Below are 12,157 nucleotides of genomic sequence, written 5' to 3' on the forward strand. Positions count from 1 at the left end.
GGTGTTATTGTTGGTGGTGGTTATTGTTGGTGGTGGTTGTTGTTGGTGGTGGTTATTGTTGTTGGTGGTAGTTGGTGGTGGTTGTTGTTGGTGGTTGTTGTTGGTGGTTGTTGTAGGTGGTGGTAGTTGGCGGTGGTTGTTGGTGGTGGTTATTGTTGGTGGTGGTTGTTGGTGTTGTTACACGAGACAAGATGCCGCGGAAGACGCCTCTGAAGGTGTCTGTGGATGTGACCGTCCATGCTGTGAGTACTGTACCATCATGCTGTGAGTACTGTACCATCATGCCCAGCTGCACCACCAACTTTACATCGCACGGGGTTAATGCACATGCATGCATGGTCCAGATGTGCTGTGACCCCCCCCCCCCCCCATTTAATTATCTAAAATGTAATATATTTGTGAAGTAAGATTTATTTAAAACGGAGATGCATACAGTATGCAAAGTGATTGGTGTCTATTCATGGGGGGGGGGGGGGGGTCACAAGACATCTGGACCAACCTGTACTTACTGCTGTGGAGTCGATTTGAGTGTACCTTGAATATAGACGCAATAAGTGAGACCTTTTGACAATGTGGCGACGATGTTTATGATGTTTAAGTGTCGGTGTACAATGGGATCGTCTGTACAGGAACGTAATGCGTGCGATTCCATGTATTTAATGTCCAGAGGTGGTCCAGATGTCTGGTGACAACCCCCCTCAATTCATTGACCGTGAACAATGTTTTGTTGTTGTTTCCTTAGCAATACAGTATTCACTTCTGCTTTAAATAAACGTTATTTTTTTTATAGAGGGGGGAATGTACGTTTTAAGATAATTAAATGGGGGTCACGGGACATTTGGACCATCCATTAGAATGTTTATACATCACGACCGTAACTCGAATCAATGCAGCGTCTTTCATGTCACGCACGTGACATTTACCACCGTGCACAGTCTGACTCTGGGTTTAATGTGGATGTGGTCTCTGTGCCCGTACATTGTACACACCATAATTACGAACTTGTATCTTGCCTAGAAGAATAATAACAGCAATATAAATCATTAACTTTAAACGTGCTTTTCGAGTACCGACTCAATTGGAGAGCAATAATCAATGCACCGTGTGGGCTTTGGTCCATGCTGTGGTATATTAACAAAGATTAATGCAAAGTTGGTCACCTCGTACTGGGATAATTATGCAGATAAAGTCCTGCCATTATTTTTTTACCGTTGCACAACAGGGCGCACGTTCAATTAAATACCATTTAAAATGTTTGCGTTTAAATTTTGATTTAAAGCTTTCGTGACTGCAGGGATTCATATTCTTGGTTCTTTCGGTAAAGTAACTTAGAAGGGAAACAATCAAATAATAAAATATAAAACAATAAAATTCTCACGACATTTCGACTGCAACACAAGCAATCATCATCAAGTGTGAAATCCACAGCAAGAAAATTCTCCAAGAATATGTTTGCATTCACACGGATCACATCTCGCAAGCACATTGTAAAATGGTTTAACGTGGCAAAACATTCCCGCAAAATTATGAACTCGTAACAACCAATTACGGTAAGACTAAACATCCATCCATAATCCTGTAAAGGTCACGCCTGTGACCCCGGGTCCAAATTGAAAACGAGACTCATCCTGTTCTCTAGAATTCTCACCCCCCTTAAACAAAATCTGCTTCGAAATTGAACTTGAATAAATACGATGTAGCAAAATATTCAGTACGAACCTGCTTTCTCGTAAAAAAAAATTCACTCGAGTAAATTTGGCCACGTTTCATCAAACTGCACCACGAGTCACCGCGACTTGAGGACGGTGTCGTCTTTATTCTGGTCTCTTGGAACATCGCGAAGCAAGCGCGGCGATTTTGCTGATGCGTTGGTGCAGGCCCGACCGCTGTAGCAGAGAACACACTCCACAGTTCGGATGCTCGAGTTGCAAGTTTGTTACTTAACCGGGTGAGAACTCGGGAGGTGACCTGGGTTCACCGAAGTGACAAAAGCTAATTAGTGTGGTGGGAGTGTAACGTTCTCTCATACATTCAGCTCAGATTGTCGAATGGCAGTCAGGCCGGTATTTGAACGATCTGGTGCTTGACTTCAGCCAAGCTAAGTGAGTAGGAGGTGTGTTTAATACAGTAGTTGGTCATCTGATTGAGAATAGCTGCTGCTCAGGGCACTTGAAAATCCAGCTAAGGTGGCCGCCCGGATTTGAACCCAGAATTGTAACGGTGCAGGCTCTACACTGACCTCTAAGCCACGGGGTCACCTCATGCATGCATCATTATTTGACTTGCCAATTTCAACCTCGTGCACCGGCTGACACAATCTCTTGGGACAGAATTCTTATCATCGCTTTTAAATACTTTCGAGGACAGACACATGTCTGTCCCCGGAAACCGTGCATATTCATGAATCTCCTTGTTAAGAAAATGTCTTTACCTAGCAGCGGCTTGCCCGCGTTTGCAGGTGACATGCCCTGGCGCAGTGCTCATAGGGAGCGAGCGCGTCTACATGAGCGTCTGCGTGCTCGGATGCTACGCCAAGACCCGGGCCATCGAGCCCGGCTTCCCACTGCTCTTCCGACAGACGCTGCACGTGCGCAAGGTGAGAAGGGAAGGTGCGAGAGGGACACCTTGTCATTATTTGTTTTTATTGTTCAAGAACCCAACAAATAAAGCGTCTGGGAGGGAAGCACAGGTCATGAACGCGTAACGTTTCGGGGCGAAACGCCCCTTAAAAAGGGGGCCTGCTGGAAGCACGACCATCGTAGGGATGACAGTCGGGAGTAGCGCATTTGCAGGGGAGGGGAAGGAAAGGAAAAAAAGGGGGGTGTGTGTATGTTGAACTTTTTTCCCACCTTACCTAGTCAACTGTGCTAATCACCTGCGGGAGGAGGCCTCGAAATAACCTGGGCGGATGTCCCGTTCCCCTCGTATAACTCCCGTTATATGCGGGGAACAGCACTAGCAAAAATATAAAAACTGAACCGCAGGCATAGAAAGTGAGCTTTGTGGTCAAGCTATTTTTATCGATCCGAAAAAAATCTGAAAATCGAGAAGGACAGCAAACTAACACAAAGCATTTTTTTAGGAAATTAGTTTTAACAGTGCATAGTGTCCAGTAGTTTCCTAATATCGAAAGGGAGAGCGCTCCAAACGGCCGCAGAAGCGCATCTGAAAGCGCGTAATGCTGTGAACGCCTTTATTCGATGGCGAGCCAAAGGCCACTGCAAGGATGACTGGAGGTCACATCATGGTGTATGTTTTTTCACGAGATCAGCAAAGTATCATGTGACAAACACTTGCGCAATAATGTTTTTGTGTCTATGTAAGGTATTCACTCGTTATTCACGAACTTGCCATCCGTGTTTTTGGCTATCCGCGAATTGCATCTGGAACTCTACACGACGGCATCGAGAGAGAAAGAAAGTGATGAGATAATTTTCATGTATCAAATAGCCTATTCATGTATTTATTTAAGGTCATTCATAAAAACAGGCCAATATTATTATCCGCAAAGTTTGCTATTTGCAAGGATCTCCGGAACGTATCGCTCGCGAATAATGAGGGAATACTCTATGTGCCAGTATTGCGTGTGTACCTGTGCATGTGTTTATACACGTGTGTGTTTAAGTACTGTTTGAATGTATGTATGTAAGCATGCCTATTTTGTGTGTTTTTACGTTAATAATTACTGTGCATGCCTGTACGAGTATCTGAAAGAAGGCCCAAAGACTGATGGATTCAAATTAAATTGTGCTTCTTAGCAAACACAAACGAGCTCCTTTGCTTACTCACGCAAGTGTTGAGGGCTTCCGTAATTTACGTCAAAAAGTAATAATATTAACAATGTGTTTATTCTTGTTGTTGTCTCACATTGCCACAGGTCTTGGAAGGAGTTGATGACTTGGAAGACCTCACGGATGTATTTGAAGGTTTGTAATCGCCACAAGACCACCTGTATGGGGGCTCTAATAGAGTTTAACATTTAACCTCGCAGGGTAAGTCCTAGCTTAACACGTATTCACACAACGCGTGTTTCCTACAACACACTACTCCTATGAGGGAACACTTTTCAAACAATGCGGAACGCGCTCCGTTACAACGCAGTTTCTGAGCGGTCGACCGACGAACTGCTTTCTTGAGCCGCGCGGCTGAGCGGTACGGTAATACAGTAGGCGGAATGATAGAGTACGCAGTACGGTACAGTACGCAGAATGATACAGTATGCGGTACGATACAGTATGTGGGATGATACAGTGCGTGGTACGGTACATTACGCGGAATGGTACAGTATTCGGTGCTATACGGTACGCGGAATGGTACAGTATGCAGAATGATACAGTACGCGGAACGGTACAGTACGTGGCCGCCAGCGGTCATCCCCGCCGTGGGATGACCGCGGGCTGATTTTACAGTGCAAATGTGATTCGATAGCAGTAATTCCTCACTTTGCACGGTTTTCATCAGATTTACTTTTACATTAGATCACATTAAAGTTACCAGATGGACTCGCCGTGTTTCACGTTACACGAGATTCAACTTTACAGCCCGCTCCTTCACAGGCCCGTACTGACCAGTGGGGTAAGGTGTGGCCAAACGATCCCAATAACCGACATGGCACAGGGGAGACCTTCAAACTATTGGTGGGCACACAAAAGGGCTGTAGGTTAGTTTATGTGATTAAGTTGGTGGTGCTTTGCCAGGGGTGTTGCATGCACAAGCAGCTTGCAAGCTCAGGTCGCCGGTTGTTGGGTGGACACAGCACCTGACCACCGTCTCTCCGGCCAATACATTGATTGCGTCTTGTTTGGGAAGTCAACCGTGGGTGCCTTGTGGAGACTGGCCCTTGCCATAGGAATATGGCATTTCCACTAATCATTGGAGATGAACTGCACTGTCAAGTCAATTCAATTTTTGCTAAAAACGAGTTGGGCCTTTCTGGCACAAATCTGCTTCTCATAGCACCATCACATTAATAGTCTTGAGCATAAAAATGTAAAAAAAAATTACAATGAGAAAAAATATATAGTCTGTTCTGCTCTAACGCAGTAGTTGCATTCCTGAAGAACATCGCGTTATGGAAAATTCGCATTCTAATAAATAGTAAATAATATAGGACAATCCACAGTCCGCGTACACAGGCTGAACAAAGACTGAGGCGCGTGGGTAGCATCTAGAAGCATCCAGCAGTATCCCACTTTGTGTGCTGCTATGTCGAGGCAACCGTACGACCACTTATTCCTACTCGCACGACGTAGTTTTGTTCACTTGATCGCGTTATATCCAATTCGCGTTACGAAAACAACATGCGGCGTTATAGGAGATCAGACCGTATGTACTATCTATAGTTTCAAATATAAACATAAAAGCAAGTTGTGGCTGTGAATTAGTTGTTGTCCGTTCACTTGAGCGGGGGGGGAGACGATTTGACTTTTGATTGAGGGCAGGAGACCCATTTTAAGGTGCAGAAATGTCGTATTAATAGTTACAATGCCTGTTATTTTGTTCTTCTTTTGAGTCTGATCCCATGCCCTGTCACCCTTTCCAGCCGAGGACATCACGTTTGAGCTGGTTCAACTTTGCCCCCCAGGTAAGCCTGCTCTTGGGGTTTCTCTTGCGTTACGGTTATGGTCGGACGGTGGGAAATGTGGTTGCCGCACCGCAGTATGTAGCCAGAGTCTCGGTCGCGGCTGACGTCCAGTGACGAACCGGTGCTGGGCTCCGACGCTTCGCCGACCCGCACTGGCCGCCGTGGTGAAGTATGGTCAAACAAACCCCCACGATTGAAGACCGCTTGGGACAGGCCTTCATCCAGCAGTGGATTGACACAGGGCTGTAAATGATTGTTATTACCGTCGATTCCATTTACAATGTCACATCAGTGTTTCAGTCTTGCCGTCGGATGGTGCAGGCATCACCGCCATTGCCCATGATGGCCTGTTTGACTGGACGCTAGCCCAGTCTGTGCTGTCGGAGCGGGACCTCTAGTTTCCACTGGGAACTAAAAACTTATTTATAAAATATATAAATTATTTTTATTTGACCATGTAAAGCCCACTGAGCTATTTAGCTTTTTTTGAGAAGCAACCTGACCATAAATGATAGCCCAATGAAGTGGCTTATCACGTGAACATTTCTAGCAGCCAAATACTGTAAACGTATGTTTCTAAATGTGGAGGGAGAAACCAGAGGACCTGGAAAAAAATCCACGCGACCACGGGGAGAGAGATGTGCAAACTCCAAATATACAGCAGGCGTCAGGGTCGGGATCAAACCCACGACCTCCTGTATAACAGGCGAGGCAGTTAACATTTCTCCACGGCTGCGCCCTACTCATATAGTTTGCACTTGTGCTTGTGTAAGGGTGTTATGGGAGGGAAACGGACAAGCACACAGGGGTGTCCACATCCACGTCCGCAAACGGTTACCACCCTGGGGGGCTGTGGGGGGATGCTGAGATCCCACACAGCCCCACCCCTCGGTGGCAAATTGGTATAAAAGGCGGGGAGCGAGAGGGCTCGGGGAACAGTGTTGGGGAGCTAAGGAGCGAAGAACCAGTGAAGACTGAAGACCGGCAGATAGGCCCTGGAACTCCTCTGACTCGCCGTCCTTCTCAGGACCGGGCAGAGCAAGCCAGTGGCGTGGCCTCAGAGCCGATGTTCTTCTAAGAGCCGGGTCTGTCTGGCTGGGTGTCGTGACCTGTGCCTTGACCAGGGCCGGGTCAGATAGCCTCCCCTAGCACCCTTAGCGGAGGAACTGGGAGCAGAACAGTTAGGCAGATCGCCTAGGGGTGTATTCCAGTCCAGTGTGGGTGAAGGGGCCGTTACCCCTTCAAGTGTTGTATACGTCGCCCTGTGCCGAGTGTGAAGTTATAATAAATAGTGTGCCTCGACTACACCGTCTCTGTCGCTTGTGAACCCACTACACTTGTGTAGCCGGCGAGACTCTGGCGACGTACACAGAGGCCGCGTCGTCGCTGCTCGTCCCTGGGCCTCTCCGTGAGGTGCTCATGACCAGATCAGCAGAGTTCTCGGTGAGACGCAGTCACGTGTGTGCCAATAGGAAGACCCTCTTCCAAGTTCCAGGGTTCTTCAGAATCCGAATATTTATACTGAAGGAATCCGATGAGCTATAAAGCTCTTTATCAGAGATGTCCACTTTAACTGGTGGCCTAGACTGGCCCGCCGCACTACTGTCCACCTCCCCCCCCCCCGCCCCCTCCCCCCCCTCCAAGAGATGTGGCTTGCGGAGACCTAGAGATGCAGATTAACGGGAAGAAAGTGAGATGAACAAGATGTAGGGATGAAAGGGCTATAGACGAGAGAAAACGTTTGAGTGATGTGACAGTGACATGAGAGATAGATGAGATTAAATCAATGTGTACATTATTAACACTTTACAACTAAGGCTGCAAAATAATCAGACACAAAAGTGTGACAACGCTCGTGATGATGAAACGATAGAAACGCGTCTCGGATAGATTCGCGTTGCCAACGGAGACTCGCCCTCGCGGGGGGGGGGGAATAAAAACAATTCAAAGGGTGTGTGTATGTACGTTGAACTTTTTTTGCACTGTACGTAGCCAATCGGAGGTGCTGGTGGCAGAAAACCCAGCGCTCGAAGTATTTACCTTGCCGGCCAAGGTGACGACATCTTCACGGGTGATGTCGTCTCACTCATTTTTTAACTGCTTTATGTGTTTAGTTTGTTGTCCTTCCCCCGCACCTCTGATTCGCATGGTTGGCTACGTACGGTGCGAAAAAAGTTCAACATGCATACAAAGGCAAAGACCACCCGTATAGCCGTAACTGACTATTGAGGCAAGTGCTGTTAGCGAGCACCTATGAAGGCTGACATGGCACATGGGGGGGGGGGTGTGGGTGGCCAGCACCACACCCGACCACCTTTTTCTCTCCAGTGGCGATGATTTTACACACCGCATCAGGTACACACTTGAGCCTGAGTTGATCTAAGAGAGGCCCAGGACCGGTTGATATAATCGTCACTGGTATGGGTGGCCGTGAGCAGGAATCGAACTCGGGTCGCTGGGTTCGTAGCGCAGCGCGCTAACCGCTGCTCTGTTGCTCCACACACCTAACAATATACCATTACCCGCCATTCGCCACTAAGTGACGGTGATATCACCACGACGCTTGTGCCAGGCCAGGTGTACTTTGAGGCCACGTGAAGTGTCGAAGGCTCGCTGACAGGAGGTCACGGGACAGACCCAATAGGTGCCATGTGTGATGCACCAGCTGTACCCCCTAGCATGCCAACTTGCTGCATGCCATCTTATGCTTCGCCGTCGCACGTTTGCCTCTCCCTGTGTTGGGTCCGTCAGGGCCTCTCTCCCAGGCTGGACTTCTCTGCCCGCGTTCTTGTCGTGGAGTCTCGCAGGGACGGCACACAGAGGGAAACGGGCTCGGCAGCGGTGAGCGGCACAAATGAGACGGACGGAAATGGCGCAGCCTCTGACTGGCACTCTGATCCTACCTCGCCCCCCCCCCCCCCCCCAATGCTTTCTGTAAAATATGATGAGAAAATCATAAAACATAATCGTGATAGCGGGAATGTTCTCACCTGGATAAATAATGTTAATTTATATACCGCGTTAACCATATGCAGCGATTGCTAAAAATGTGTTAAACTAATCCTCAAGTGATGCCGTGCCAGTTAGGATGGTTGCGTTCAGGTTGGCCTGTATGCAGGCCATGCTGTAACAATAATTATAATAAATTACTCATTTATCAAGGAAAACCACATTAAATCCAAGCAGGAGGGTCCGGCTTCTCTGGGTTATTATTTCAAGATGTTTTCAGCCAAGTGACGCGGTGTTTATTACACGTGCGGGAGGTAACCGGAGCACCCGGTGGCAATCCACGTGCGCAGTTTGGGCAACACTCTATCCCCGTACAGAGGGAAACAGACGGGAGATGAGTCCCCTCGCTGCTCTGCCGTCTGCTGGTGAGCCAGGGTATGGCACCCCCTCGACGCCCACTTGAAGGGAGCCTCACAACATCATCTGTGTGTGCGGTGATCCACCAACCCTCGCTGCTGGATTACAGGCAGCCATGTGCAGCAATAGCCACCACAACGCAAGCAGCCCTGTCTGAGACCACCTTATTTTTTTTATTCTACTAGGTGAGGCCCACTGAGCTATGTAGCTCTTTTTCAGAAGCGACCTGGCCACAAATGATAGCTCAGCGAAGTGGCTTATCATGTGGAAATTGATAGCAGCGAAATACTCTTAAACGCACGTTTCTAAATGTGGAGGGGAAAAACCGGAGGTCCCAGAGAAAGATCCACGCCACCACGGGGAGAACATGCAAATTCCAAACATACAGCAGGTGTTAGGGTCGGGATCGAACCCTCGTATACCGGGCGAGGTAGTCAACATCTTGACACCTTGGCAACCTTACCGTGACAAGGGACGGCTTGACAACACAAAGCCCCCGATGCACGAGGCAACAGGAGGCAATGTAAATTTCGATTTAAAGCTTTCGTGACTGCAGGGATTCATCTTCTTGGTTCTTTCGGTAAAGTCACGTAGAAGGGAAATAATAAAATAATAAAAATAAAACATAATAAAATACAATTCTCACAATGTGAGAATTGTATTTTATTATGTTTTATTTTTCACAATGTGAGAATTGTATTTTATTATGTTTATTATTTTATTATTTTCCTTCTACGTGACTTTACCGAAAGAACCAAGAAGAGGAGGCAATGTAGTGCTGATGATTCCTAACAAGGACAAAGCTGGTATACAGGCATCTTTTTTTTGTCCTGCCGATGTCTGAAAAAATAAGGCCTCAAACTTTCACTCTTTTGAATTGGTGGTCCCCAACAAGGCTCTGCGTCCTACACACCGCTGGGATTCTGGGTTCAACTCCAGGTTTCAGTCACTGTCCGTAGTCAAACTCCAGTGCATCAAGTTGAAGGTCTCGGCCTGGCCACTAATGACTGGGGGAAAAAACAAGCTAAACTTAATCTGTCACTTAATTCAGCTTCTATTCCATCTCCGAGAATTAAACATTTGAGGCTTGACATGTGATGAACACCGTTTTACAGGCCGTATAAAACGTGTGACTACAATGGACAAAGAGTCAAATTGAAGCGACTTCAGAAGTAGTTCTGTGGCGTCACCTTCCGGGAGCCATTCCTCCGAACACGGGATGTTACACTGCTAGACGTGAGAGAGTTCCGAATGGAATAGTTACAAGCTTGCAATCACGATAACCCGGTGGTCGGTAACCTGCGGCTCCGAAGCCACATGCGGCTCTTCAACGACTGCTTCGTGACGTCATTTATTAAGGACCACCGTCTCGCATTCACGTGCATTGCGTCTCTTGCAAACATCGAGTAGTTTTCCCGATTTGAAGCTTTCGTGACTGCAAGAATTCATACTCTTAGGTTTTTTCGGTAAAGTCACGTAGGTCAAAAATAAATAATAAAATAATAGATTTTTTTTTTTATCAAGAAGCTTGTGTTGCCTCCGAAACGTCGTGATTTATTATTTTATTTCTATTATTATTTTCTATTATTTTTATTATTTATTTTATTATTTACTTTTTACCTAAGTGACTTTACCGAAAAACCTAAGAGTATAGTTTTCCCGAATTCGAAAAAAATGGCTCTTGTGATTTTTGGTTGCCGACCCCTGGTCTAACCCTAACCTGGCGCCCCTTAAAGGCACAGGACTGGTCGACAGGCCGCTCGTCGCCACCGCCACCGTCGTCGTGGTCGTCGCCAGCGGCGCCACCGAATCCCGGCACCCGGCGAGCGCAGAGCCCCGGTTACCGCGAGCCCACGGAGGCGTGGCGCGCTCGCTGCCCTTCTCCCTACACCGAGCGGCGGATGTGCGAGCGATCGGCCGGCTTCGGCAGCTGCCCAACGGGCGGCAGAGGAGCGGCGGGACGGGGAGGAGGAGGTGGAGGAGGAAGTCAGAGGATGCCCCACCTGGGCCTCGGGCCGTGGCACTTTGCGTCGCCGCTCAGGGACCCACCTGCGTTCGTTGTGCGGCGAGTGAGTCGCGAACGGGGACAAATCACTCTGGAGGGGCAGGAGGGATGTGACTAGGGCCGTCAGGTACCTTTGGCGGCGACAAAGACAAAGATCCCCCGTATAGCCTTTCACATAACGATGGGACAAGTGCCGTTAGCGAGCACCTATGAAGGTCTACACCGACCTTGCTAAACTCGTGCTAACCGTGCAAACCTCCGATTAGCACGGTTGGCTACATACGGTGTGAAAGAAGTTCAACGTACCTACACCAAGCGGTAGGTGACCAGCACCACGCCCGGGCGCTTTTGTGTTTCCGAGTTTGCGATGTTTATACAGCGCACAAACTATTAATTCGAGGCTGATTCGACCTAGGGGAGGCCCAGGACGGGTTCATATATTCTCAGGCTTTTATCGGCCGTGAGTGGGAATGGAACTCGGGTCGCCGGGTTGGTAGTGCAGCGTGCTAACCACTGCACAAGCGCGGAGGAGAGGCCGTGCTATAACAATACATTATTAATTTATCCGGGAAAGCCACACTGAATCCAAGCACCCTTTTTCAGGAGGGTACAGCTATGTTGGGTTTTTGTTTTTATTTGAAGATGTTTTCAGCCAAGTTTCAAGTTGTTTATTACACTTCTGTCACTTCGAGAGGGTTACAGGTCAAGTTGACCCGCTATCTGGCTTTGTGCTCACAACATGCAATTCCACTCGGTCGTATATTTAGCATCGAGGTAACCGGTCAGACATCAGCAATAAATCGCGCCCCAAACATTCAAATATCTGTACACACTCGACACGTTATCTTTCACTTTGAACAACCGAGAGATAAAAAAAAGAGAGGCGTTGCACGTTAAAGAATGTCCATCACTAGCCGTATCGGTTTTTAGACCTCGGGGCAACGTAGTTAAAAGGTGACATCTGATTATGTAAAATTCCCCTTGTTGTGTGCAGGTGGACGGTTTGGCAAAAACCACTCCGCCAAAGTCCCCCCCAGTGGAACGCGCGCTGCGAACTTCCCACTCCCCACGCTCGCAAATCCTGGACGGTACGGAATCTTATTTATTTTATATATTTGTGGAGCGCCTTTGATCAAAGCGCTTAACGTAATTAATAAAACTAAGGTATAAACTATTTATATGAAGGGTGTGTGCAAGGCATG

The 12,157-nt window shown here is 47.7% G+C and overlaps 1 protein-coding gene across 2 annotated transcripts in view; it reads left to right on the top strand.

Annotated features, from left to right (window-relative positions):
- The window catches only part of SPATA6 (spermatogenesis associated 6), a 21,783-nt gene continuing 9,626 nt past the window's right edge, over positions 1–12,157 (top strand). Inside the window, exons 1-8 of one of the 2 annotated variants that reach the window (XM_078605414.1) lie at positions 1–242; positions 2,459–2,596; positions 3,878–3,926; positions 5,543–5,584; positions 6,930–7,027; positions 8,336–8,425; positions 10,687–11,019; positions 11,950–12,043. In XM_078605414.1, the coding sequence (XP_078461540.1) occupies positions 192–242; positions 2,459–2,596; positions 3,878–3,926; positions 5,543–5,584; positions 6,930–7,027; positions 8,336–8,425; positions 10,687–11,019; positions 11,950–12,043 (895 nt within the window). In that variant the 5' untranslated portion in view covers positions 1–191. Of the gene's footprint in view, positions 265–2,458; positions 2,597–3,877; positions 3,927–5,542; positions 5,585–6,929; positions 7,028–8,335; positions 8,426–10,686; positions 11,020–11,949; positions 12,044–12,157 lie in introns of both variants that reach the window. The other variant, XM_078605415.1, reaches the window with a different exon arrangement.

Source organism: Lampetra planeri, chromosome 24 (assembly GCF_965212315.1).
Source record: "Lampetra planeri chromosome 24, kcLamPlan1.2.h2, whole genome shotgun sequence".
In the NCBI taxonomy this organism is placed as follows: Eukaryota; Metazoa; Chordata; class Hyperoartia; order Petromyzontiformes; family Petromyzontidae; genus Lampetra; species Lampetra planeri.